Source organism: Salvelinus fontinalis, chromosome 19 (assembly GCF_029448725.1).
Source record: "Salvelinus fontinalis isolate EN_2023a chromosome 19, ASM2944872v1, whole genome shotgun sequence".
Lineage (NCBI taxonomy): Eukaryota > Metazoa > Chordata > Actinopteri > Salmoniformes > Salmonidae > Salvelinus > Salvelinus fontinalis.
The window spans coordinates 54,243,063-54,270,723 of record NC_074683.1 but is presented as its reverse complement, the minus strand read 5'-3'; the positions used below and the strand labels follow the sequence as shown (position 1 = coordinate 54,270,723).

The 27,661-nt window shown below is 49.0% G+C and overlaps 2 protein-coding genes across 3 annotated transcripts in view; one reads left to right on the top strand and one right to left on the bottom strand.

Moving 5' to 3' along the window:
- Positions 1-4,349, top strand: part of smarcal1 (SWI/SNF related, matrix associated, actin dependent regulator of chromatin, subfamily a-like 1) — a 52,658-nt gene extending 48,309 nt beyond the window's left edge. For both annotated transcript variants that reach the window (XM_055871951.1, XM_055871950.1), the window contains exon 16: positions 3,979-4,349. In XM_055871951.1, coding sequence (XP_055727926.1) covers positions 3,979-4,164 — 186 coding nt within the window. In that variant the 3' untranslated portion in view covers positions 4,165-4,349. The remainder of the gene's footprint in view (positions 1-3,978) is intronic.
- A 1,653-nt stretch (positions 4,350-6,002) lies between these two features.
- nme9 (NME/NM23 family member 9) overlaps positions 6,003-27,661 on the bottom strand; it is an 82,729-nt gene continuing 61,070 nt past the window's right edge. Inside the window, exons 14-16 of the mRNA XM_055871952.1 lie at positions 7,619-7,884; positions 6,692-7,090; positions 6,003-6,590 (exon numbers count right to left, since the gene is read on the bottom strand). Coding sequence (XP_055727927.1) covers positions 6,571-6,590; positions 6,692-7,090; positions 7,619-7,884 — 685 coding nt within the window. The 3' untranslated portion in view covers positions 6,003-6,570. The remainder of the gene's footprint in view (positions 6,591-6,691; positions 7,091-7,618; positions 7,885-27,661) is intronic.

Here is a 27,661-nt window from a genome sequence, read left to right as displayed (position 1 = left end):
CAGTCCACAGATGGGCTACACACGTCAGTCCACAGATGAGCTACACACGTCAGTCCACAGATGAGCTACACACGTCAGTCCACAGATGGGCTACCCACGTCAGTCCACAGATGGGCTACCCACGTCAGTCCACAGATGGGCTACCCACGTCAGTCCACAGATGAGCTACACACGTCAGTCCACAGATGGGCTACACACGTCAGTCCACAGATGAGCTACACACGTCAGTCCACAGATGGGCTACACACGTCAGTCCACAGATGGGCTACACACGTCAGTCCACAGATGAGCTACACACGTCAGTCCACAGATGAGCTACACACGTCAGTCCACAGATGGGCTACCCACGTCAGTCCACAGATGGGCTACCCACGTCAGTCCACAGATGGGCTACCCACGTCAGTCCACAGATGAGCTACACACGTCAGTCCACAGATGGGCTACACACGTCAGTCCACAGATGAGCTACACACGTCAGTCCACAGATGAGCTACCCACGTCAGTCCACAGATGGGCTACCCACGTCAGTCCACAGATGGGCTACCCACGTCAGTCCACAGATGAGCTACACACGTCAGTCCACAGATGGGCTACCCACGTCAGTCCACAGATGGGCTTCCCTGGTCATGGTTTAGTAAGGTTGGCTGTCGACCTATCAGGCTCCTCCTCCACTACATCACTGGCATGGTTTAGTCAGGTTGGCTGTCGACCTATCAGGCTCCTCCTCCACTACATCACTGGCATGGTTTAGTCAGGTTGGCTGTCGACCTATCAGGCTCCTCCTCCACTACATCACTGGCATGGTTTAGTCAGGTTGGCTGTCGACCTATCAGGCTCCTCCTCCACTACATCACTGGCATGGTTTAGTCAGGTTGGCTGTCGACCTATCAGGCTCCTCCTCCACTACATCACTGGCATGGTTTAGTCAGGTTGGCTGTCGACCTATCAGGCTCCTCCTCCACTACATCACTGGCATGGTTTAGTCAGGTTGGCTGTCGACCTATCAGGCTCCTCCTCCACTACATCACTGGCATGGTTTAGTCAGGTTGGCTGTCGACCTATCAGGCTCCTCCTCCACTACATCACTGGCATGGTTTAGTCAGGTTGGCTGTCGACCTATCAGGCTCCTCCTCCACTACATCACTGGCATGGTTTAGTCAGGTTGGCTGTCGACCTATCAGGCTCCTCCTCCACTACATCACTGGCATGGTTTAGTCAGGTTGGCTGTCGACCTATCAGGCTCCTCCTCCACTACATCACTGGCATGGTTTAGTCAGGTTGGCTGTCGACCTATCAGGTCCTCTCAACCCCTTAGAGGACAAAGTAAACACCAATAAATATACAACCTTCCACCTCTGGTGAATCATTTCTAGTGGTCTCTTCCAGGATGACAGTGGCCCCATCAACAGGGTGCTTTTGAATCATTTGGGTGTGATGTCATTGCAGTCCATTCTATTGTCTATCAATCAATTTCAATCAATCAATTTTATTTTATATAGCCCTTCGTACATCAGCTAATATCTCGAAGTGCTGTACAGGAACCCAGCCTAAAACCCCAAACAGCTAGTAATGCAGGTGTAGAAGCACGGTGGCTAGGAAAAACTCCCTAGAAAGGCCAGAACCTAGGAAGAAACCTAGAGAGGAACCAGGCTATGAGGGGTGGCCAGTCCTCTTCTGGCTGTGCCGGGTGGAGATTATAACAGAACATGGCCAAGATGTTCAAAAATGTTCATAAGTGACAAGCATGGTCAAATAATAATCATGAATAATTTTCAGTTGGCTTTTCATAGCTGATCATTAAGAGTCTAGTGTTATGAAGCGTTTCTGTGTGTGTTATGAAGCGTTTCTGTGTGTGTTATGAAGCGTTTCTGTGTGTGTTATGAAGCGTTTCTGTGTGTGTTATGAAGCGTTTCTGTGTGTGTTATGAAGCGTTTCTGTGTTATGAAGCGTTTCTGTGTTATGAAGCGTTTCTGTGTTGTGAAGCGTTTCTGTGTTATGAAGCGTTTCTGTGTTATGAAGCGTTTCTGTGTGTGTTATGAAGCGTTTCTGTGTGTGTTATGAAGCGTTTCTGTGTTGTGAAGCGTTTCTGTGTTATGAAGCGTTTCTGTGTTGTGAAGCGTTTCTGTGTTGTGAAGCGTTTCTGTGTTATGAAGTGTTTCTGTGTGTGTTATGAAGCGTTTCTGTGTTATGAAGCGTTTCTGTGTTATGAAGCGTTTCTGTGTTATGAAGCGTTTCTGTGTTGTGAAGCGTTTCTGTGTTATGAAGTGTTTCTGTGTGTGTTGTGAAGCGTTTCTGTGTTATGAAGCGTTTCTGTGTTATGAAGTGTTTCTGTGTGTGTTGTGAAGCGTTTCTGTGTTATGAAGCGTTTCTGTGTTATGAAGCGTTTCTGTGTGTGTTATGAAGCGTTTCTGTGTGTGTTATGAAGCGTTTCTGTGTTGTGAAGCGTTTCTGTGTTGTGAAGCGTTTCTGTGTTGTGAAGCGTTTCTGTGTTGTGAAGCGTTTCTGTGTTGTGAAGCGTTTCTGTGTTGTGAAGCGTTTCTGTGTGTGTTATGAAGCGTTTCTGTGTTATGAAGCGTTTCTGTGTTGTGAAGCGTTTCTGTGTGTGTTGTGAAGCGTTTCTGTGTTATGAAGCGTTTCTGTGTTATGAAGTGTTTCTGTGTGTGTTGTGAAGCGTTTCTGTGTTGTGAAGCGTTTCTGTGTTATGAAGCGTTTCTGTGTTATGAAGCGTTTCTGTGTTATGAAGCGTTTCTGTGTTGTGAAGCGTTTCTGTGTTGTGAAGCGTTTCTGTGTTATGAAGCGTTTCTGTGTTATGAAGCGTTTCTGTGTGTGTTATGAAGCGTTTCTGTGTGTGTTATGAAGCGTTTCTGTGTGTGTTATGAAGCGTTTCTGTGTTGTGAAGCGTTTCTGTGTTATGAAGTGTTTCTGTGTGTGTTGTGAAGCGTTTCTGTGTTATGAAGCGTTTCTGTGTTATGAAGCGTTTCTGTGTTATGAAGCGTTTCTGTGTTATGAAGCGTTTCTGTGTTATGAAGCGTTTCTGTGTTATGAAGCGTTTCTGTGTTGTGAAGCGTTTCTGTGTTATGAAGCGTTTCTGTGTTATGAAGCGTTTCTGTGTGTGTTATGAAGCGTTTCTGTGTGTGTTATGAAGCGTTTCTGTGTTGTGAAGCGTTTCTGTGTTATGAAGCGTTTCTGTGTTATGAAGCGTTTCTGTGTTGTGAAGCGTTTCTGTGTTATGAAGTGTTTCTGTGTGTGTTGTGAAGCGTTTCTGTGTTATGAAGCGTTTCTGTGTTATGAAGCGTTTCTGTGTTATGAAGCGTTTCTGTGTTATGAAGCGTTTCTGTGTTATGAAGCGTTTCTGTGTGTGTTGTGAAGCGTTTCTGTGTGTGTTATGAAGCGTTTCTGTGTTGTGAAGCGTTTCTGTGTTATGAAGCGTTTCTGTGTTATGAAGCGTTTCTGTGTTGTGAAGCGTTTCTGTGTTATGAAGCGTTTCTGTGTTATGAAGCGTTTCTGTGTTGTGAAGCGTTTCTGTGTTATGAAGTGTTTCTGTGTGTGTTGTGAAGCGTTTCTGTGTTATGAAGCGTTTCTGTGTTATGAAGCGTTTCTGTGTTATGAAGCGTTTCTGTGTTATGAAGCGTTTCTGTGTTGTGAAGCGTTTCTGTGTTGTGAAGTGTTTCTGTGTGTGTTATGAAGCGTTTCTGTGTGTGTTATGAAGCGTTTCTGTGTGTGTTATGAAGCGTTTCTGTGTTGTGAAGCGTTTCTGTGTTGTGAAGCGTTTCTGTGTTGTGAAGCGTTTCTGTGTTGTGAAGCGTTTCTGTGTTATGAAGCGTTTCTGTGTTGTGAAGCGTTTCTGTGTTATGAAGTGTTTCTGTGTGTGTTGTGAAGCGTTTCTGTGTTATGAAGCGTTTCTGTGTTATGAAGCGTTTCTGTGTTATGAAGCGTTTCTGTGTTATGAAGCGTTTCTGTGTGTGTTGTGTATTTCAGGACTCCCAGCAGAGGAGGATCACAGAGATGTTCCAGAGGTCGTTCACTGAGGTGGATGATGATATGGATGAAGCTCTCCTATTGGAGGCTGTGGAGGCCTGGGATGACCCTAGCAACCAACCAGGAAGTGATGTGGAAGAGAGCCCCAGCAAGAAGAGACGCATAGAGGACTACTTTGGCAGATAATTCCTGGAGGAAATCAAGTGATGTCCCATGTATACCTATGGTCTCCTATCATAATGAAACACATTATCATGAGTACTTTGTTGGATCAGCTGTTTCTGGGTATTGTTTTTCATCTTTGTAAATATTGCTCTCAACAAACTTTTTCTTTGCAACCAAAAGTAAATAAAAGGAATTTTTGGAAATGACTCAAGTTGTATTAGTAGTATGTACAGCGTCCAACGAAATGCTTGCAGGCTCCTTCTCGACAATGCAACAACAGTTGCAGAATAGTCCAATGTTTTCTTATCCATTTTTGGGTCATTATCCTGTTGAAGGAAACCATGACCTGCGACTGAGACAGAGCTTTCTGACACTGGCCAGTACGTTTCGCTACAGAAGGCCTTGATAGTCTTGAGATTTCATTGTGTCCTGCACTGATTCAAGGCACCCTGTGCCAGGCGCAGCACAGCAGCCCCAAAACATAACCCAGCCTTCTCCATATTTCACTGGTGTTCTTTCCTTTGAAAGCTTCATTTTTTCATCTGTGAACATAGAGCTGATGTGACTTGCCAAGAATTTTGAAGAAATTACCTAAGTTTAACTGTGATGATGTTAAATGGCATTATGCTTATCCTTGTTATTCCGATCATAACTATTTTATTGACATTATTCTCTTGGCCAAATATTATATTCACAAATGTAAATCCTTGTTTTGTAGTTTTTTTCATTAAACTGTTTCAATTTTATAAATCCCTCAAACTTGTGAAACTTAAAAGTAGGAACAATTATTAGAAGTTATGTCTCTGAACATCAATGTTTCATTGCCTTGGTACATCTAAATGATGGGCTCGTCTGGGGTTTTATTATTCACAGGAATGTCCCTGTATTTTTGTAATTATATTTATTATAGGCAGCAGCTACTCTTCCTGGGGTCCGGCAAAATTAAGGCAGTTGTACAACTTTAAAAACAGCTAAACTACTTCTATGCTCGCTTCGAGGCAAATAACACTGAAACATGCATGAGAGCACCAGCTGTACCGGAAAACTATGTGATCACACTCTCCGCAGCCGATGTGAGACCTTTAGACAGGTCAACATTCACAAGGCCGCAGGGCCAGACGGATTACCAGGACGTGTACTCCAAGCATTCACTGACCAACTAGCAAGTGTCTTCACTGACATTTTCAACCTCTCCCTGTCCGAGTCTGTAATACCTACATGTTTCAAGCAGACCACCATAGTGCCTGTGCCCAAGAACACGAAGGCAACCTGCCTAAATGACTACCGACACGTAGCACTCACATCTGTAGCCATGAAGTGCTTTGAAAGGCTGGTCATGGCTCACATCAACACCATTATCCCAGAAACCCTAGACCCACTCCAATTTGCATACCACCCCAACAGATCCACATATGATGCTGTCTCTATTGCACTCCACACGGCCCTTTCCCACCTGGACAAAAGGAACACCTATGTGAGAATGCTATTCATTGACTACAGCTCAGCGTTCAACACCATAGTGCCCTCAAAGCTCATCAATAAGCTAAGGACCCTGTGACTGTGGTGCCAGGTCAACAACCTCTCCCTCAACGTGATCAAGACTAAGGAGATGATTGTGGACTACAGGAAAAAGAGGACCGAGCACGCCCCCATTCTCATCGACGGGGCTACTTGTTACTTTTATCTCTTATTCTTATCCCTATTTTCAACTGCATTGTTGGTTAGGGGCTCGTAAGTAAGCATTTCACTGTAAGGTCTATCTATACCTGTTGTATTCGGCGCATGTGACTAAAACAATTTGATTTGATTGTGTTGATGAGGATGTAGACATTGATATACTAAAATATAAAAATCCACAGTAAGATTTGTATTTTATTTTTCACAACATTCAAATGAAGTAACATGATAATGTACTGTAGTGGTATTGTTCATTTGTTGTATCTGAAAGACGACGGCGATTCAGTCTTAACTTGGATGATCAGAGTCCTGGGGATCTCTACTGGGGATCTGTCATGGGGATCTCTACTGGGGATCTGTCATGGGGATCTCTACTGGGGATCTGTCTTGGGGATCTCTACTGGGGATCTGTCTTGGGGATCTCTACTGGGGATCCGTCTTGGGAATCTGTCCTGGGGATCCGTCCTAGGGATCTGTCCTAGGGATCTGTCCTAGGGATCTGTCCTGGGGATCCGTCCTGGGGATCCGTCCTGGGGATCTCTACTGGGGATCTGTCCTGAGGATCTCTACTGGGGATCTGTCCTGGGGATCTGTCCTGGGGATCCGTCCTGGGGATCCGTCCTGGGGATCTGTCCTGGGGATCTCTACTGGGGATCTCTACTGGGGATATGTCCTGAGGATCTCTACTGGGGATCTCTACTGGGGATCTGTCCTGGGGATCTCTACTGGGGATCTGTTGATCCTTCTTCTTCAGACCGGTGTCTGATCACCTGTAATATGAAGAAGGATCAACTCACCTGAATGCAGTTCTTTACCTTCAGCACAGATTTAGATCACGTGTTCAATATGTTGAGCACAATCTCATTCTTACCTTCCCCTTCTTTGCTTGTGACACTAGGTGTGTCTGACGTGGATGTTGCCCGCTCAACATGCTCTTGATGGCTCTCTGGACTTCCTGAATCAACATGCTCTTGATGGCTCTCTGGACTTCCTGAATCAACATGCTCTTGATGGCTCTCTGGACTTCCTGAATCAACATGCTCTTGATGGCTCTCTGGACTTCCTGATTCAACATGCTCTTGATGGCTCTCTGGACTTCCTGATTCAACATGCTCTCGATGGCTCTCTGGACTTCCTGATTCAACATGCTCTCGATGGCTCTCTGGACTTCCTGAATCAACATGCTCTCGATGGCTCTCTGGACTTCCTGATTCAACATGTTCTGTCATTTTTGCAGTTGTACAACCTGATTTGTCTGAAGCCATGAGATCTGCAAAACATTGGACATGTTTACTGTTGAAAAGGCTGTTCCTTGTTTATCAGTCTTGACTTGGTCCATCGAGACAGATAGACCTGTGGGGATTCAACTATACACCTAACAGCTCTCCACTAGTGACCCTGTTTTTCATGGTGCTTCTAGTCGGATATAAATATACTGAACAAATATAAACGCAACATGCAACAATTTCAAACATTTTACTGAGTTACACTTCATATAAAGAAATCAGTCAATTTAAATAAATGTATTAAGCCCTAATCTATGGATTTCACATGACTGGGCAGGGGCGCAGCCATGGGTGACCAATCAGAATGAGCTATATTACAGACAGAAATACTCCTCTGGCAAAGGTGAAATGCTCACGAACAGGGATGTCAACAAATTTGTGAACAAAATTGGAGAGAAATAATCTTTCTGTGCTTATGGAACGTTATTTCAGCTCATGAAACACAGAACCAACACTTTACATGTTGCATTTCTATTTGTGTTCAGTGTAGTAACTGAAGTGGGATTGGTTACCTAGCGATGTGGGATCCAGTTCCCCATTGCTGGTCAGGTCTCCGTCTGAGGTGATGATATCACCAAACAGGAAGTGTATCTTCTCCTGGGCATGCTCCTGATTGGAGGAGCCGTGAAGGGCGTTGTGGAGGATGTCTAAGGCGAAGCGGGCCCTCAGGGACCCCGGGGCCGTCACCTGGGCCAGGCCAGGGTCTGTGGGGCCCATCATGGACCGCCACTCCTCCACAGCATTTTCCTTGGTCAGCACCAGCAGCATACAGGGGCCGCTGCAGAGACAGGGATTCAGATGCACTCTTCTACCCTGATCATTACTAACTGTCTCTTCTACCCTGAGCATTACTAACTGTCTCTTCTACCCTGAGCATTACTAACTGTCTCTTCTACCCTGAGCATTACTAACTCTCTTCTACCCTGAGCATTACTAACTGTCTCTTCTACCCTGAGCATTACTAACTGTCTCTTCTACCCTGAGCATTACTAACTGTCTCTTCTACCCTGAGCATTACTAACTGTCTCTTCTACCCTGAGCATTACTAACTGTCTCTTCTACCCTGAGCATTACTAACTGTCTCTTCTACCCTGAGCATTACTAACTGTCTCTTCTACCCTGAGCATTACTAACTGTCTCTTCTACCTGAGCATTACTAACTGTCTCTTCTACCCTGAGCATTACTAACTGTCTCTTCTACCCTGAGCATTACTAACTGTCTCTTCTACCCTGAGCATTACTAACTGTCTCTTCTACCTGAGCATTACTAACTGTCTCTTCTACCCTGAGCATTACTAACTGTCTCTTCTACCTGAGCATTATTAACTGTCTCTTCTACCCTGAGCATTACTAACTGTCTCTTCTACCCTGAGCATTACTAACTGTCTCTTCTACCCTGAGCATTATTAACTGTCTCTTCTACCCTGAGCATTATTAACTGTCTCTTCTACCCTGAGTATTATTAACTGTCTCTTCTACCCTGAGCATTATTAACTGTCCCTTCTACCCTGAGCATTACTAACTGTCTCTTCTACCCTGAGCATTACTAACTGTCTCTTCTACCCTGATCATTACTAACTGTCTCTTCTACCCTGATCATTATTAACTGTCTCTTCTACCCTGAGCATTATTAACTGTCTCTTCTACCCTGAGCATTACTAACTGTCTCTTGTTCCCTGAGCATTATTAACTGTCTCTTCTACCCTGAGCATTACTAACTGTCTCTTCTACCTGATCATTATTAACTGTCTCTTCTACCCTGAGCATTATTAACTGTCTCTTCTACCCTGAGCATTATTAACTGTCTCTTCTACCCTGATCATTATTAACTGTCTCTTCTACCCTGAGCATTACTAACTGTCTCTTCTACCCTGAGCATTATTAACTGTCTCTTCTACCTGAGCATTACTAACTGTCTCTTCTACCCTGAGCATTACTAACTGTCTCTTCTACCTGAGCATTACTAACTGTCTCTTCTACCCTGAGCATTATTAACTGTCTCTTCTACCCTGAGCATTACTAACTGTCTCTTCTACCCTGATCATTATTAACTGTCTCTTCTACCCTGAGCATTATTAACTGTCTCTTCTACCCTGAGCATTATTAACTGTCTCTTCTACCCTGAGCATTATTAACTGTCTCTTCTACCCTGAGCATTACTAACTGTCTCTTCTACCCTGAGCATTATTAACTGTCTCTTCTACCTGAGCATTACTAACTGTCTCTTCTACCCTGAGCATTACTAACTGTCTCTTCTACCCTGAGCATTACTAACTGTCTTCTACCCTGATCATTACTAACTGTCTCTTCTACCCTGATCATTACTAACTGTCTCTTCTACCCTGAGCATTACTAACTGTCTCTTCTACCCTGAGCATTACTAACTGTCTCTTCTACCCTGAGCATTACTAACTGTCTCTTCTACCCTGAGAATTATTAACTGTCTCTTCTACCCTGATCATTATTAACTGTCTCTTCTACCCTGAGCATTACTAACTGTCTCTTCTACCTGAGCATTACTAACTGTCTCTTCTACCCTGAGCATTACTAACTGTCTCTTCTACCCTGAGCATTACTAACTGTCTCTTCTACCCTGAGCATTACTAACTGTCTCTTCTACCCTGAGCATTACTAACTGTCTCTTCTACCCTGAGCATTACTAACTGTCTCTTCTACCCTGAGCATTACTAACTGTCTCTTCTACCCTGAGCATTACTAACTGTCTCTTGTTCCCTGAGCATTATTAACTGTCTCTTCTACCTGAGCATTACTAACTGTCTTCTACCCTGATCATTACTAACTGTCTCTTCTACCTGAGCATTACTAACTGTCTCTTCTACCCTGAGCATTACTAACTGTCTCTTCTACCCTGAGCATTACTAACTGTCTCTTCTACCCTGAGCATTATTAACTGTCTCTTCTACCCTGAGCATTACTAACTGTCTCTTCTACCCTGAGCATTATTAACTGTCTCTTCTACCCTGATCATTATTAACTGTCTCTTCTACCCTGAGCATTATTAACTGTCTCTTCTACCTGAGCATTACTAACTGTCTCTTCTACCCTGAGCATTACTAACTGTCTCTTCTACCCTGAGCATTATTAACTGTCTCTTCTACCTGAGCATTACTAACTGTCTCTTCTACCCTGAGCATTACTAACTGTCTCTTCTACCCTGAGCATTACTAACTGTCTTCTACCCTGATCATTACTAACTGTCTCTTCTACCTGAGCATTACTAACTGTCTCTTCTACCCTGAGCATTACTAACTGTCTCTTCTACCCTGAGCATTACTAACTGTCTCTTCTACCCTGAGCATTACTAACTGTCTCTTCTACCCTGAGCATTACTAACTGTCTCTTCTACCTGAGCATTACTAACTGTCTCTTCTACCCTGAGCATTATTAACTGTCTCTTCTACCTGAGCATTACTAACTGTCTCTTCTACCCTGAGCATTACTAACTGTCTCTTCTACCCTGAGCATTACTAACTGTCTCTTATACCCTGAGCATTACTAACTGTCTCTTCTACCCTGAGCATTATTAACTGTCTCTTCTACCCTGAGCATTACTAACTGTCTCTTCTACCCTGAGCATTACTAACTGTCTCTTCTACCCTGAGCATTACTAACTGTCTCTTCTACCCTGAGCATTATTAACTGTCTCTTCTACCCTGAGCATTATTAACTGTCTCTTCTACCTGAGCATTATTAACTGTCTCTTCTACCCTGAGCATTATTAACTGTCTCTTCTACCTGAGCATTATTAACTGTCTCTTCTACCCTGAGCATTATTAACTGTCTCTTCTACCCTGAGCATTACTAACTGTCTCTTCTACCCTGAGCATTACTAACTGTCTCTTCTACCCTGAGCATTACTAACTGTCTCTTCTACCCTGAGCATTACTAACTGTCTCTTCTACCTAACACTAACCCAGAGCTGTCCTCTAACACTAACCCAGAGCTGACCTCCAACACTAACCCAGAGCTGACCTCTAACACTAACCCAGAGCTGTCCTCTAACACTAACCCAGAGCTGTCCTCTAACCCAGAGCTGACCTCCAACACTAACCCAGAGCTGTCCTCTAACACTAACCCAGAGCTGTCCTCTAACCCAGAGCTGTCCTCTAACACTAACCCAGAGCTGTCCTCTAACACTAACCCAGAGCTGTCCTCTAACACTAACCCAGAGCTGACCTCTAACCCAGAGCTGTCCTCCAACACTAACCCAGAGCTGTCCTCTAACACTAACCCAGAGCTGTCCTCCAACACTAACCCAGAGCTGTCCTCTAACACTAACCCAGAGCTGTCCTCTAACACTAACCCAGAGCTGTCCTCTAACACTAACCCAGAGCTGTCCTCTAACCCAGAGCTGACCTCTAACACTAACCCAGAGCTGTCCTCCAACACTAACCCAGAGCTGTCCTCCAACACTAACCCAGAGCTGTCCTCTAACACTAACCCAGAGCTGTCCTCCAACACTAACCCAGAGCTGTCCTCCAACACTAACCCAGAGCTGTCCTCCAACACTAACCCAGAGCTGTCCTCTAACACTAACCCAGAGCTGTCCTCTAACCCAGAGCTGTCCTCTAACACTAACCCAGAGCTGTCCTCCAACACTAACCCAGAGCTGACCTCCAACACTAACCCAGAGCTGTCCTCTAACACTAACCCAGAGCTGTCCTCTAACACTAACCCAGAGCTGACCTCCAACACTAACCCAGAGCTGACCTCCAACACTAACCCAGAGCTGTCCTCTAACACTAACCCAGAGCTGACCTCTAACACTAACCCAGAGCTGTCCTCCAACACTAACCCAGAGCTGACCTCTAACACTAACCCAGAGCTGTCCTCCAACACTAACCCAGAGCTGACCTCTAACACTAACCCAGAGCTGACCTCCAACACTAACCCAGAGCTGTCCTCTAACACTAACCCAGAGCTGTCCTCTAACCCAGAGCTGACCTCCAACACTAACCCAGAGCTGACCTCTAACACTAACCCAGAGCTGACCTCTAACACTAACCCAGAGCTGTCCTCCAACACTAACCCAGAGCTGACCTCTAACACTAACCCAGAGCTGACCTCCAACACTAACCCAGAGCTGTCCTCCAACACTAACCCAGAGCTGACCTCTAACCCAGAGCTGTCCTCTAACACTAACCCAGAGCTGTCCTCTAACCCAGAGCTGACCTCCAACACTAACCCAGAGCTGTCCTCTAACACTAACCCAGAGCTGTCCTCTAACACTAACCCAGAGCTGTCCTCTAACACTAACCCAGAGCTGTCCTCTAACCCAGAGCTGACCTCCAACACTAACCCAGAGCTGACCTCCAACACTTACCCAGAGCTGACCTCCAACACTAACCCAGAGCTGACCTCCAACACTAACCCAGAGCTGTCCTCCAACACTAACCCAGAGCTGTCCTCTAACACTAACCCAGAGCTGTCCTCTAACCCAGAGCTGACCTCCAACACTAACCCAGAGCTGTCCTCCAACACTAACCCAGAGCTGACCTCCAACACTAACCCAGAGCTGACCTCCAACACTAACCCAGAGCTGACCTCCAACACTAACCCAGAGCTGACCTCCAACACTAACCCAGAGCTGACCTCCAACACTAACCCAGAGCTGACCTCTAACCCAGAGCTGACCTCCAACACTAACCCAGAGCTGACCTCCAACACTAACCCAGAGCTGACCTCCAACACTAACCCAGAGCTGACCTCCAACACTAACCCAGAGCTGTCCTCTAACACTAACCCAGAGCTGACCTCTAACACTAACCCAGAGCTGACCTCCAACACTAACCCAGAGCTGACCTCCAACACTAACCCAGAGCTGTCCTCTAACACTAACCCAGAGCTGACCTCTAACACTAACCCAGAGCTGTCCTCCAACACTAACCCAGAGCTGTCCTCTAACACTAACCCAGAGCTGACCTCCAACACTAACCCAGAGCTGACCTCCAACATTAACCCAGAGCTGACCTCTAACCCAGAGCTGTCCTCTAACACTAACCCAGAGCTGACCTCTAACCCAGAGCTGACCTCCAACACTAACCCAGAGCTGACCTCTAACCCAGAGCTGACCTCCAACACTAACCCAGAGCTGACCTCCAACACTAACCCAGAGCTGACCTCCAACACTAACCCAGAGCTGTCCTCCAACACTAACCCAGAGCTGTCCTCTATCACTAACCCAGAGCTGTCCTCTAACACTAACCCAGAGCTGTCCTCTAACCCAGAGCTGTCCTCTAACACTAACCCAGAGCTGTCCTCTAACACTAACCCAGAGCTGTCCTCTAAACCAGAGCTGACCTCAAACACTAACCCAGAGCTGTCCTCTAACACTAACCCAGAGCTGTCCTCTAACCCAGAGCTGCCCTCCAACACTAACCCAGAGCTGACCTCTAACACTAACCCAGAGCTGTCCTCCAACACTAACCCAGAGCTGACCTCTAACACTAACCCAGAGCTGACCTCTAACACTAACCCAGAGCTGACCTCCAACACTAACCCAGAGCTGTCCTCTAACACTAACCCAGAGCTGTCCTCTAACACTAACCCAGAGCTGTCCTCCAACACTAACCCAGAGCTGTCCTCCAACACTAACCCAGAGCTGTCCTCTAACACTAACCCAGAGTTGTACTCCAACACTAACCCAGAGCTGTCCTCTAACCGAGAGCTGTCCTCTAACCCAGAGCTGTCCTCTAACACTAACCCAGAGCTGTCCTCTAACCCAGAGCTGTCCTCTAACACTAACCCAGAGCTGTCCTCTAACACTAACCCAGAGCTGTCCTCTAACACTAACCCAGAGCTGTCCTCTAACACTAACCCAGAGCTGACCTCTAACACTAACCCAGAGCTGACCTCCAACACTAACCCAGAGCTGTCCTCCAACACTAACCCAGAGCTGTCCTCCAACACTAACCCAGAGCTGTCCTCTAACCCAGAGCTGACCTCTAACACTAACCCAGAGCTGACCTCTAACACTAACCCAGAGCTGTCCTCCAACACTAACCCAGAGCTGACCTCTAACACTAACCCAGAGCTGACCTCTAACACTAACCCAGAGCTGTCCTCCAACACTAACCCAGAGCTGTCCTCCAACACTAACCCAGAGCTGTCCTCCAACACTAACCCAGAGCTGTCCTCTAACACTAACCCAGAGCTGACCTCCAACACTAACCCAGAGCTGACCTCTAACCCAGAGCTGACCTCCAACACTAACCCAGAACTGACCTCCAACACTAACCCAGAACTGACCTCTAACACTAACCCAGAGCTGTCCTCCAACACTAACCCAGAGCTGTCCTCCAACACTAACCCAGAGCTGTCCTCTAACCCAGAGCTGACCTCTAACACTAACCCAGAGCTGACCTCTAACACTAACCCAGAGCTGTCCTCCAACACTAACCCAGAGCTGTCCTCTAACCCAGAGCTGTCCTCTAACACTAACCCAGAGCTGACCTCCAACACTAACCCAGAGCTGACCTCTAACACTAACCCAGAGCTGACCTCCAACACTAACCCAGAGCTGTCCTCTAACACTAACCCAGAGCTGTCCTCTAACCCAGAGCTGACCTCTAACACTAACCCAGAGCTGACTACTAACACTAACCCAGAGCTGACCTCCAACACTAACCCAGAGCTGACCTCCAACACTAACCCAGAGCTGTCCTCTAACACTAACCCAGAGCTGACCTCTAACACTAACCCAGAGCTGTCCTCCAACACTAACCCAGAGCTGTCCTCTAACACTAACCCAGAGCTGACCTCCAACACTAACCCAGAGCTGACCTCCAACACTAACCCAGAGCTGACCTCTAACCCAGAGCTGTCCTCTAACACTAACCCAGAGCTGACCTCTAACCCAGAGCTGACCTCCAACACTAACCCAGAGCTGACCTCTAACCCAGAGCTGACCTCCAACACTAACCCAGAGCTGACCTCCAACACTAACCCAGAGCTGACCTCCAACACTAACCCAGAGCTGTCCTCCAACACTAACCCAGAGCTGTCCTCTATCACTAACCCAGAGCTGTCCTCTAACACTAACCCAGAGCTGTCCTCTAACCCAGAGCTGTCCTCTAACACTAACCCAGAGCTGTCCTCTAACACTAACCCAGAGCTGTCCTCTAAACCAGAGCTGACCTCAAACACTAACCCAGAGCTGTCCTCTAACACTAACCCAGAGCTGTCCTCTAACCCAGAGCTGCCCTCCAACACTAACCCAGAGCTGACCTCTAACACTAACCCAGAGCTGTCCTCCAACACTAACCCAGAGCTGACCTCTAACACTAACCCAGAGCTGACCTCTAACACTAACCCAGAGCTGACCTCCAACACTAACCCAGAGCTGTCCTCTAACACTAACCCAGAGCTGTCCTCTAACACTAACCCAGAGCTGTCCTCCAACACTAACCCAGAGCTGTCCTCCAACACTAACCCAGAGCTGTCCTCTAACACTAACCCAGAGTTGTACTCCAACACTAACCCAGAGCTGTCCTCTAACCCAGAGCTGTCCTCTAACCCAGAGCTGTCCTCTAACACTAACCCAGAGCTGTCCTCTAACCCAGAGCTGTCCTCTAACACTAACCCAGAGCTGTCCTCTAACACTAACCCAGAGCTGTCCTCTAACACTAACCCAGAGCTGACCTCTAACACTAACCCAGAGCTGACCTCTAACACTAACCCAGAGCTGACCTCCAACACTAACCCAGAGCTGTCCTCCAACACTAACCCAGAGCTGTCCTCCAACACTAACCCAGAGCTGTCCTCTAACCCAGAGCTGACCTCTAACACTAACCCAGAGCTGACCTCTAACACTAACCCAGAGCTGTCCTCCAACACTAACCCAGAGCTGACCTCTAACACTAACCCAGAGCTGTTCTCTAACACTAACCCAGAGCTGTCCTCCAACACTAACCCAGAGCTGTCCTCCAACACTAACCCAGAGCTGTCCTCCAACACTAACCCAGAGCTGTCCTCCAACACTAACCCAGAGCTGTCCTCTAACACTAACCCAGAGCTGACCTCCAACACTAACCCAGAGCTGACCTCTAACCCAGAGCTGACCTCCAACACTAACCCAGAACTGACCTCTAACACTAACCCAGAGCTGTCCTCCAACACTAACCCAGAGCTGTCCTCCAACACTAACCCAGAGCTGTCCTCTAACCCAGAACTGTCCTCCAACACTAACCCAGAGCTGACCTCTAACACTAACCCAGAGCTGTCCTCCAACACTAACCCAGAGCTGTCCTCTAACCCAGAGCTGTCCTCTAACACTAACCCAGAGCTGACCTCTAACACTAACCCAGAGCTGTCCTCTAACACTAACCCAGAGCTGACCTCCAACACTAACCCAGAGCTGACCTCTAACACTAACCCAGAGCTGACCTCCAACACTAACCCAGAGCTGTCCTCTAACACTAACCCAGAGCTGTCCTCTAACCCAGAACTGTCCTCCAACACTAACCCAGAGCTGACCTCTAACACTAACCCAGAGCTGTCCTCTAACCCAGAACTGTCCTCCAACACTAACCCAGAGCTGTCCTCTAACCCAGAGCTGTCCTCTAACACTAACCCAGAGCTGTCCTCTAACCCAGAGCTGTCCTCTAACACTAACCCAGAGCTGTCCTCTAACACTAACCCAGAGCTGTCCTCTAACACTAACCCAGAGCTGACCTCTAACACTAACCCAGAGCTGTCCTCTAACACTAACCCAGAGCTGTCCTCTAACACTAACCCAGAGCTGACCTCCAACACTAACCCAGAGCTGACCTCTAACCCAGAGCTGTCCTCTAACACTAACCCAGAGCTGTCCTCTAACACTAACCCAGAGCTGACCTCCAACACTAACCCAGAGCTGACCTCCAACACTAACCCAGAGCTGACCTCTTACACTAACCCAGAGCTGACCTCTAACACTAACCCAGAGCTGACCTCCAACACTAACCCAGAGCTGTCCTCTAACACTAACCCAGAGCTGACCTCTAACACTAACCCAGAGCTGACCTCCAACACTAACCCAGAGCTGACCTCCAACACTAACCCAGAGCTGACCTCTAACACTAACCCAGAGCTGACCTCCATCACTAACCCAGAGCTGACCTCCAACACTAACCCAGAGCTGACCTCCAACACTAACCCAGAGCTGTCCTCCAACACTAACCCAGAGCTGTCCTCTAACAGTAACCCAGAGCTGTCCTCTAACCCAGAGCTGTCCTCTAACACTAACCCAGAGCTGACCTCCAACACTAACCCAGAGCTGTCCTCTAACAGTAACCCAGAGCTGTCCTCTAACCCAGAGCTGTCCTCTAACACTAACCCAGAGCTGACCTCCAACACTAACCCAGAGCTGTCCTCCAACACTAACCCAGAGCTGTCCTCTAACACTAACCCAGAGCTGTCCTCTAACCCAGAGCTGTCCTCTAACACTAACCCAGAGCTGTCCTCTAACACTAACCCAGAGCTGACCTCCAACACTAACCCAGAGCTGTCCTCTAACACTAACCCAGAGCTGACCTCTAACACTAACCCAGAGCTGTCCTCCAACACTAACCCAGAGCTGTCCTCCAACACTAACCCAGAGCTGTCCTCTAACACTAACCCAGAGCTGTCCTCTAACCCAGAGCTGTCCTCTAACACTAACCCAGAGCTGACCTCCAACACTAACCCAGAGCTGTCCTCTAACACTAACCCAGAGCTGACCTCCAACACTAACCCAGAGCTGTCCTCCAACACTAACCCAGAGCTGTCCTCTAACACTAACCCAGAGCTGTCCTCTAACCCAGAGCTGTCCTCTAACACTAACCCAGAGCTGACCTCTAACACTAACCCAGAGCTGTCCTCTAACACTAACCCAGAGCTGTCCTCTAACCCAGAGCTGACCTCCAACACTAACCCAGAGCTGTCCTCTAACCCAGAGCTGACCTCCAACACTAACCCAGAGCTGTCCTCCAACACTAACCCAGAGCTGACCTCTAACACTAACCCAGAGCTGACCTCCAACACTAACCCAGAGCTGTCCTCTAACCCAGAGCTGACCTCCAACACTAACCCAGAGCTGTCCTCTAACCCAGAGCTGACCTCCAACACTAACCCAGAGCTGTCCTCCAACACTAACCCAGAGCTGTCCTCCAACACTAACCCAGAGCTGTCCTCCAACACTAACCCAGAGCTGTCCTCCAACACTAACCCAGAGCTGTCCTCTAACACTAACCCAGAGCTGTCCTCTAACCCAGAGCTGTCCTCCAACACTAACCCAGAGCTGTCCTCTAACACTAACCCAGAGCTGACCTCTAACCCAGAGCTGTCCTCCAACACTAACCCAGAGCTGTCCTCCAACACTAACCCAGAGCTGTCCTCCAACACTAACCCAGAGCTGTCCTCTAACACTAACCCAGAGCTGACCTCCAACACTAACCCAGAGCTGACCTCCAACACTAACCCAGAGCTGTCCTCTAACCCAGAGCTGACCTCCAACACTAACCCAGAGCTGTCCTCCAACACTAACCCAGAGCTGTCCTCCAACACTAACCCAGAGCTGTCCTCCAACACTAACCCAGAGCTGTCCTCTAACACTAACCCAGAGCTGTCCTCTAACCCAGAGCTGTCCTCCAACACTAACCCAGAGCTGTCCTCTAACACTAACCCAGAGCTGACCTCTAACCCAGAGCTGTCCTCCAACACTAACCCAGAGCTGTCCTCCATCACTAACCCAGAGCTGTCCTCTAACACTAACCCAGAGCTGACCTCTAACACTAACCCAGAGCTGTCCTCTAACCCAGAGCTGACCTCTAACACTAACCCAGAGCTGTCCTCCAACACTAACCCAGAGCTGTCCTCTAACCCAGAGCTGACCTCCAACACTAACCCAGAGCTGACCTCTAACACTAACCCAGAGCTGACCTCCAACACTAACCCAGAGCTGTCCTCTAACACTAACCCAGAGCTGTCCTCTAACACTAACCCAGAGCTGTCCTCTAACACTAACCCAGAGCTGTCCTCTAACCCAGAGCTGACCTCCAACACTAACCCAGAACTGTCCTCTAACACTAACCCAGAGCTGTCCTCTAACCCAGAGCTGTCCTCTAACACTAACCCAGAGCTGACCTCCAACACTAACCCAGAGCTGACCTCTAACACTAACCCAGAGCTGATCTCCAACACTAACCCAGAGCTGACCTCTAACACTAACCCAGAGCTGATCTCCAACACTAACCCAGAGCTGACCTCTAACACTAACCCAGAGCTGATCTCCAACACTAACCCAGAGCTGACCTCTAACACTAACCCAGAGCTGTCCTCTAACCCAGAGCTGACCTCTAACCCAGAGCTGTCCTCTAACACTAACCCAGAGCTGACCTCTAACCCAGAGCTGACCTCTAACCCAGAGCTGTCCTCTAACACTAACCCAGAGCTGACCTCCAACACTAACCCAGAGCTGATCTCCAACACTAACCCAGAGCTGTACTCCAACACTAACCCAGAGCTGACCTCTAACACTAACCCAGAGCTGTCCTCCAACACTAACCCAGAGCTGTCCTCCAACACTAACCCAGAGCTGTCCTCTAACCCAGAGCTGACCTCCAACACTAACCCAGAGCTGTCCTCTAACACTAACCCAGAGCTGTCCTCTAACCCAGAGCTGACCTCCAACACTAACCCAGAACTGTCCTCTAACACTAACCCAGAGCTGATCTCCAACACTAACCCAGAGCTGACCTCCAACACTAACCCAGAGCTGTCCTCTAACACTAACCCAGAGCTGTCTTCTAACACTAACCCAGAGCTGACCTCCAACACTAACCCAGAGCTGACCTCTAACACTAACCCAGAGCTGTCCTCTAACACTAACCCAGAGCTGTCCTCTAACACTAACCCAGAGCTGTCCTCCATCACTAACCCAGAGCTGCCCTCTAACACTAACCCAGAGCTGTCCTCTAACCCAGAGCTGTCCTCTAACACTAACCCAGAGCTGACCTCTAACACTAACCCAGAGCTGACCTCTAACCCAGAGCTGTCCTCTAACACTAACCCAGAGCTGACCTCCAACACTAACCCAGAGCTGTCCTCTAACACTAACCCAGAGCTGTCCTCTAACCCAGAGCTGACCTCCAACACTAACCCAGAACTGTCCTCTAACACTAACCCAGAGCTGATCTCCAACACTAACCCAGAGCTGTCCTCTAACACTAACCCAGAGCTGTCCTCTAACACTAACCCAGAGCTGTCCTCCAACACTAACCCAGAGCTGTCCTCTAACACTAACCCAGAGCTGTCCTCCAACACTAACCCAGAGCTGTCCTCTAACCCAGAGCTGACCTCTAACACTAACCCAGAGCTGTCCTCCAACACTAACCCAGAGCTGACCTCCAACACTAACCCAGAGCTGTCCTCTAACCCAGAGCTGTCCTCTAACACTAACCCAGAGCTGACCTCCAACACTAACCCAGAGCTGTCCTCTAACACTAACCCAGAGCTGTCCTCTAACACTAACCCAGAGCTGTCCTCCAACACTACCCCAGAGCTGACCTCCAACACTAACCCAGAGCTGACCTCCAACACTAACCCAGAGCTGTCCTCTAACCCAGAGCTGTCCTCTAACACTAACCCAGAGCTGACCTCCAACACTAACCCAGAGCTGTCCTCTAACACTAACCCAGAGCTGTCCTCTAACACTAACCCAGAGCTGTCCTCTAACACTAACCCAGAGCTGACCTCCAACACTAACCCAGAGCTGACCTCCAACACTAACCCAGAGCTGTCCTCTAACACTAACCCAGAGCTGTCCTCCAACACTAACCCAGAGCTGTCCTCCAACACTAACCCAGAGCTGACCTCTAACCCAGAGCTGTCCTCTAACACTAACCCAGAGCTGTCCTCTAACCCAGAGCTGACCTCTAACACTAACCCAGAGCTGACCTCTAACCCAGAGCTGACCTCTAACACTAACCCAGAGCTGACCTCCAACACTAACCCAGAGCTGTCCTCCAACACTAACCCAGAGCTGTCCTCTAACACTAACCCAGAGCTGTCCTCTAACCCAGAGCTGTCCTCTAACACTAACCCAGAGCTGACCTCTAACACTAACCCAGAGCTGTCCTCTAACACTAACCCAGAGCTGTCCTCTAACCCAGAGCTGACCTCCAACACTAACCCAGAGCTGTCCTCTAACCCAGAGCTGACCTCCAACACTAACCCAGAGCTGTCCTCCAACACTAACCCAGAGCTGACCTCTAACACTAACCCAGAGCTGACCTCCAACACTAACCCAGAGCTGTCCTCTAACCCAGAGCTGACCTCCAACACTAACCCAGAGCTGTCCTCTAACCCAGAGCTGACCTCCAACACTAACCCAGAGCTGACCTCTAACACTAACCCAGAGCTGACCTCCAACACTAACCCAGAGCTGACCTCCAACACTAACCCAGAGCTGACCTCTAACACTAACCCAGAGCTGACCTCCATCACTAACCCAGAGCTGACCTCCAACACTAACCCAGAGCTGACCTCCAACACTAACCCAGAGCTGTCCTCCAACACTAACCCAGAGCTGTCCTCTAACAGTAACCCAGAGCTGTCCTCTAACCCAGAGCTGTCCTCTAACACTAACCCAGAGCTGACCTCCAACACTAACCCAGAGCTGTCCTCTAACAGTAACCCAGAGCTGTCCTCTAACCCAGAGCTGTCCTCTAACACTAACCCAGAGCTGACCTCCAACACTAACCCAGAGCTGTCCTCCAACACTAACCCAGAGCTGTCCTCTAACACTAACCCAGAGCTGTCCTCTAACCCAGAGCTGTCCTCTAACACTAACCCAGAGCTGTCCTCTAACACTAACCCAGAGCTGACCTCCAACACTAACCCAGAGCTGTCCTCTAACACTAACCCAGAGCTGACCTCTAACACTAACCCAGAGCTGTCCTCCAACACTAACCCAGAGCTGTCCTCTAACACTAACCCAGAGCTGTCCTCTAACCCAGAGCTGTCCTCTAACACTAACCCAGAGCTGACCTCCAACACTAACCCAGAGCTGTCCTCTAACACTAACCCAGAGCTGACCTCCAACACTAACCCAGAGCTGTCCTCCAACACTAACCCAGAGCTGTCCTCTAACACTAACCCAGAGCTGTCCTCTAACCCAGAGCTGTCCTCTAACACTAACCCAGAGCTGACCTCTAACACTAACCCAGAGCTGTCCTCTAACACTAACCCAGAGCTGTCCTCTAACCCAGAGCTGACCTCCAACACTAACCCAGAGCTGTCCTCTAACCCAGAGCTGACCTCCAACACTAACCCAGAGCTGTCCTCCAACACTAACCCAGAGCTGACCTCTAACACTAACCCAGAGCTGACCTCCAACACTAACCCAGAGCTGTCCTCTAACCCAGAGCTGACCTCCAACACTAACCCAGAGCTGTCCTCTAACCCAGAGCTGACCTCCAACACTAACCCAGAGCTGTCCTCCAACACTAACCCAGAGCTGTCCTCCAACACTAACCCAGAGCTGTCCTCCAACACTAACCCAGAGCTGTCCTCTAACACTAACCCAGAGCTGTCCTCTAACCCAGAGCTGTCCTCCAACACTAACCCAGAGCTGTCCTCTAACACTAACCCAGAGCTGACCTCTAACCCAGAGCTGTCCTCCAACACTAACCCAGAGCTGTCCTCCAACACTAACCCAGAGCTGTCCTCCAACACTAACCCAGAGCTGTCCTCTAACACTAACCCAGAGCTGACCTCCAACACTAACCCAGAGCTGACCTCCAACACTAACCCAGAGCTGTCCTCTAACCCAGAGCTGACCTCCAACACTAACCCAGAGCTGTCCTCCAACACTAACCCAGAGCTGTCCTCCAACACTAACCCAGAGCTGTCCTCCAACACTAACCCAGAGCTGTCCTCTAACACTAACCCAGAGCTGTCCTCTAACCCAGAGCTGTCCTCCAACACTAACCCAGAGCTGTCCTCTAACACTAACCCAGAGCTGACCTCTAACCCAGAGCTGTCCTCCAACACTAACCCAGAGCTGTCCTCCATCACTAACCCAGAGCTGTCCTCCATCACTAACCCAGAGCTGTCCTCTAACACTAACCCAGAGCTGACCTCTAACACTAACCCAGAGCTGTCCTCTAACCCAGAGCTGACCTCTAACACTAACCCAGAGCTGTCCTCCAACACTAACCCAGAGCTGTCCTCTAACCCAGAGCTGACCTCCAACACTAACCCAGAGCTGACCTCTAACACTAACCCAGAGCTGACCTCCAACACTAACCCAGAGCTGTCCTCTAACACTAACCCAGAGCTGTCCTCTAACACTAACCCAGAGCTGTCCTCTAACACTAACCCAGAGCTGTCCTCTAACCCAGAGCTGACCTCCAACACTAACCCAGAACTGTCCTCTAACACTAACCCAGAGCTGTCCTCTAACCCAGAGCTGTCCTCTAACACTAACCCAGAGCTGACCTCCAACACTAACCCAGAGCTGACCTCTAACACTAACCCAGAGCTGATCTCCAACACTAACCCAGAGCTGACCTCTAACACTAACCCAGAGCTGATCTCCAACACTAACCCAGAGCTGACCTCTAACACTAACCCAGAGCTGATCTCCAACACTAACCCAGAGCTGACCTCTAACACTAACCCAGAGCTGTCCTCTAACCCAGAGCTGACCTCTAACCCAGAGCTGTCCTCTAACACTAACCCAGAGCTGACCTCTAACCCAGAGCTGACCTCTAACCCAGAGCTGTCCTCTAACACTAACCCAGAGCTGACCTCCAACACTAACCCAGAGCTGATCTCCAACACTAACCCAGAGCTGTACTCCAACACTAACCCAGAGCTGACCTCTAACACTAACCCAGAGCTGTCCTCCAACACTAACCCAGAGCTGTCCTCCAACACTAACCCAGAGCTGTCCTCTAACCCAGAGCTGACCTCCAACACTAACCCAGAGCTGTCCTCTAACACTAACCCAGAGCTGTCCTCTAACCCAGAGCTGACCTCCAACACTAACCCAGAACTGTCCTCTAACACTAACCCAGAGCTGATCTCCAACACTAACCCAGAGCTGACCTCCAACACTAACCCAGAGCTGTCCTCTAACACTAACCCAGAGCTGTCTTCTAACACTAACCCAGAGCTGACCTCCAACACTAACCCAGAGCTGACCTCTAACACTAACCCAGAGCTGTCCTCTAACACTAACCCAGAGCTGTCCTCTAACACTAACCCAGAGCTGTCCTCCATCACTAACCCAGAGCTGCCCTCTAACACTAACCCAGAGCTGTCCTCTAACCCAGAGCTGTCCTCTAACACTAACCCAGAGCTGACCTCTAACACTAACCCAGAGCTGACCTCTAACCCAGAGCTGTCCTCTAACACTAACCCAGAGCTGACCTCCAACACTAACCCAGAGCTGTCCTCTAACACTAACCCAGAGCTGTCCTCTAACCCAGAGCTGACCTCCAACACTAACCCAGAACTGTCCTCTAACACTAACCCAGAGCTGATCTCCAACACTAACCCAGAGCTGTCCTCTAACACTAACCCAGAGCTGTCCTCCAACACTAACCCAGAGCTGTCCTCTAACACTAACCCAGAGCTGTCCTCCAACACTAACCCAGAGCTGTCCTCTAACCCAGAGCTGACCTCTAACACTAACCCAGAGCTGTCCTCCAACACTAACCCAGAGCTGACCTCCAACACTAACCCAGAGCTGTCCTCTAACCCAGAGCTGTCCTCTAACACTAACCCAGAGCTGACCTCCAACACTAACCCAGAGCTGTCCTCTAACACTAACCCAGAGCTGTCCTCTAACACTAACCCAGAGCTGTCCTCCAACACTACCCCAGAGCTGACCTCCAACACTAACCCAGAGCTGACCTCCAACACTAACCCAGAGCTGTCCTCTAACCCAGAGCTGTCCTCTAACACTAACCCAGAGCTGACCTCCAACACTAACCCAGAGCTGTCCTCTAACACTAACCCAGAGCTGTCCTCTAACACTAACCCAGAGCTGTCCTCTAACACTAACCCAGAGCTGACCTCCAACACTAACCCAGAGCTGACCTCCAACACTAACCCAGAGCTGTCCTCTAACACTAACCCAGAGCTGTCCTCCAACACTAACCCAGAGCTGTCCTCCAACACTAACCCAGAGCTGACCTCTAACCCAGAGCTGTCCTCTAACACTAACCCAGAGCTGTCCTCTAACCCAGAGCTGACCTCTAACACTAACCCAGAGCTGACCTCTAACCCAGAGCTGACCTCTAACACTAACCCAGAGCTGACCTCCAACACTAACCCAGAGCTGTCCTCCAACACTAACCCAGAGCTGTCCTCTAACACTAACCCAGAGCTGTCCTCTAACCCAGAGCTGTCCTCTAACACTAACCCAGAGCTGACCTCTAACACTAACCCAGAGCTGTCCTCTAACACTAACCCAGAGCTGTCCTCTAACCCAGAGCTGACCTCCAACACTAACCCAGAGCTGTCCTCTAACCCAGAGCTGACCTCTAACACTAACCCAGAGCTGTCCTCCAACACTAACCCAGAGCTGTCCTCTAACCCAGAGCTGACCTCCAACACTAACCCAGAGCTGACCTCTAACACTAACCCAGAGCTGACCTCCAACACTAACCCAGAGCTGTCCTCTAACACTAACCCAGAGCTGTCCTCTAACACTAACCCAGAGCTGTCCTCTAACACTAACCCAGAGCTGTCCTCTAACCCAGAGCTGACCTCCAACACTAACCCAGAACTGTCCTCTAACACTAACCCAGAGCTGTCCTCTAACCCAGAGCTGTCCTCTAACACTAACCCAGAGCTGACCTCCAACACTAACCCAGAGCTGACCTCCAACACTAACCCAGAGCTGACCTCTAACACTAACCCAGAGCTGATCTCCAACACTAACCCAGAGCTGACCTCTAACACTAACCCAGAGCTGATCTCCAACACTAACCCAGAGCTGACCTCTAACACTAACCCAGAGCTGTCCTCTAACCCAGAGCTGACCTCTAACCCAGAGCTGTCCTCTAACACTAACCCAGAGCTGACCTCTAACCCAGAGCTGACCTCTAACCCAGAGCTGTCCTCTAACACTAACCCAGAGCTGACCTCCAACACTAACCCAGAGCTGACCTCTAACACTAACCCAGAGCTGATCTCCAACACTAACCCAGAGCTGTCCTCCAACACTAACCCAGAGCTGACCTCTAACACTAACCCAGAGCTGTCCTCCAACACTAACCCAGAGCTGTCCTCTAACCCAGAGCTGACCTCCAACACTAACCCAGAGCTGTCCTCTAACACTAACCCAGAGCTGTCCTCTAACCCAGAGCTGACCTCCAACACTAACCCAGAACTGTCCTCTAACACTAACCCAGAGCTGATCTCCAACACTAACCCAGAGCTGACCTCCAACACTAACCCAGAGCTGTCCTCTAACACTAACCCAGAGCTGTCTTCTAACACTAACCCAGAGCTGACCTCCAACACTAACCCAGAGCTGACCTCTAACACTAACCCAGAGCTGTCCTCTAACACTAACCCAGAGCTGTCCTCTAACACTAACCCAGAGCTGTCCTCCATCACTAACCCAGAGCTGCCCTCTAACACTAACCCAGAGCTGTCCTCTAACCCAGAGCTGTCCTCTAACACTAACCCAGAGCTGACCTCTAACACTAACCCAGAGCTGACCTCTAACCCAGAGCTGTCCTCTAACACTAACCCAGAGCTGACCTCCAACACTAACCCAGAGCTGTCCTCTAACACTAACCCAGAGCTGTCCTCTAACCCAGAGCTGACCTCCAACACTAACCCAGAACTGTCCTCTAACACTAACCCAGAGCTGATCTCCAACACTAACCCAAAGCTGTCCTCTAACACTAACCCAGAGCTGTCCTCCAACACTAACCCAGAGCTGTCCTCTAACACTAACTCAGAGCTGTCCTCCAACACTAACCCAGAGCTGTCCTCTAACCCAGAGCTGTCCTCCAACACTAACCCAGAGCTGTCCTCCAACACTAACCCAGAGCTGACCTCCAACACTAACCCAGAGCTGTCCTCTAACCCAGAGCTGTCCTCTAACACTAACCCAGAGCTGTCCTCTAACACTAACCCAGAGCTGTCCTCTAACACTAACCCAGAGCTGTCCTCTAACACTAACCCAGAGCTGACCTCCAACACTACCCCAGAGCTGACCTCCAACACTACCCCAGAGCTGACCTCCAACACTAACCCAGAGCTGTCCTCTAACCCAGAGCTGTCCTCTAACACTAACCCAGAGCTGACCTCCAACACTAACCCAGAGCTGTCCTCTAACACTAACCCAGAGCTGTCCTCTAACACTAACCCAGAGCTGACCTCCAACACTAACCCAGAGCTGACCTCCAACACTAACCCAGAGCTGACCTCCAACACTAACCCAGAGCTGTCCTCTAACACTAACCCAGAGCTGTCCTCCAACACTAACCCAGAGCTGTCCTCCAACACTAACCCAGAGCTGTCCTCTAACACTAACCCAGAGCTGACCT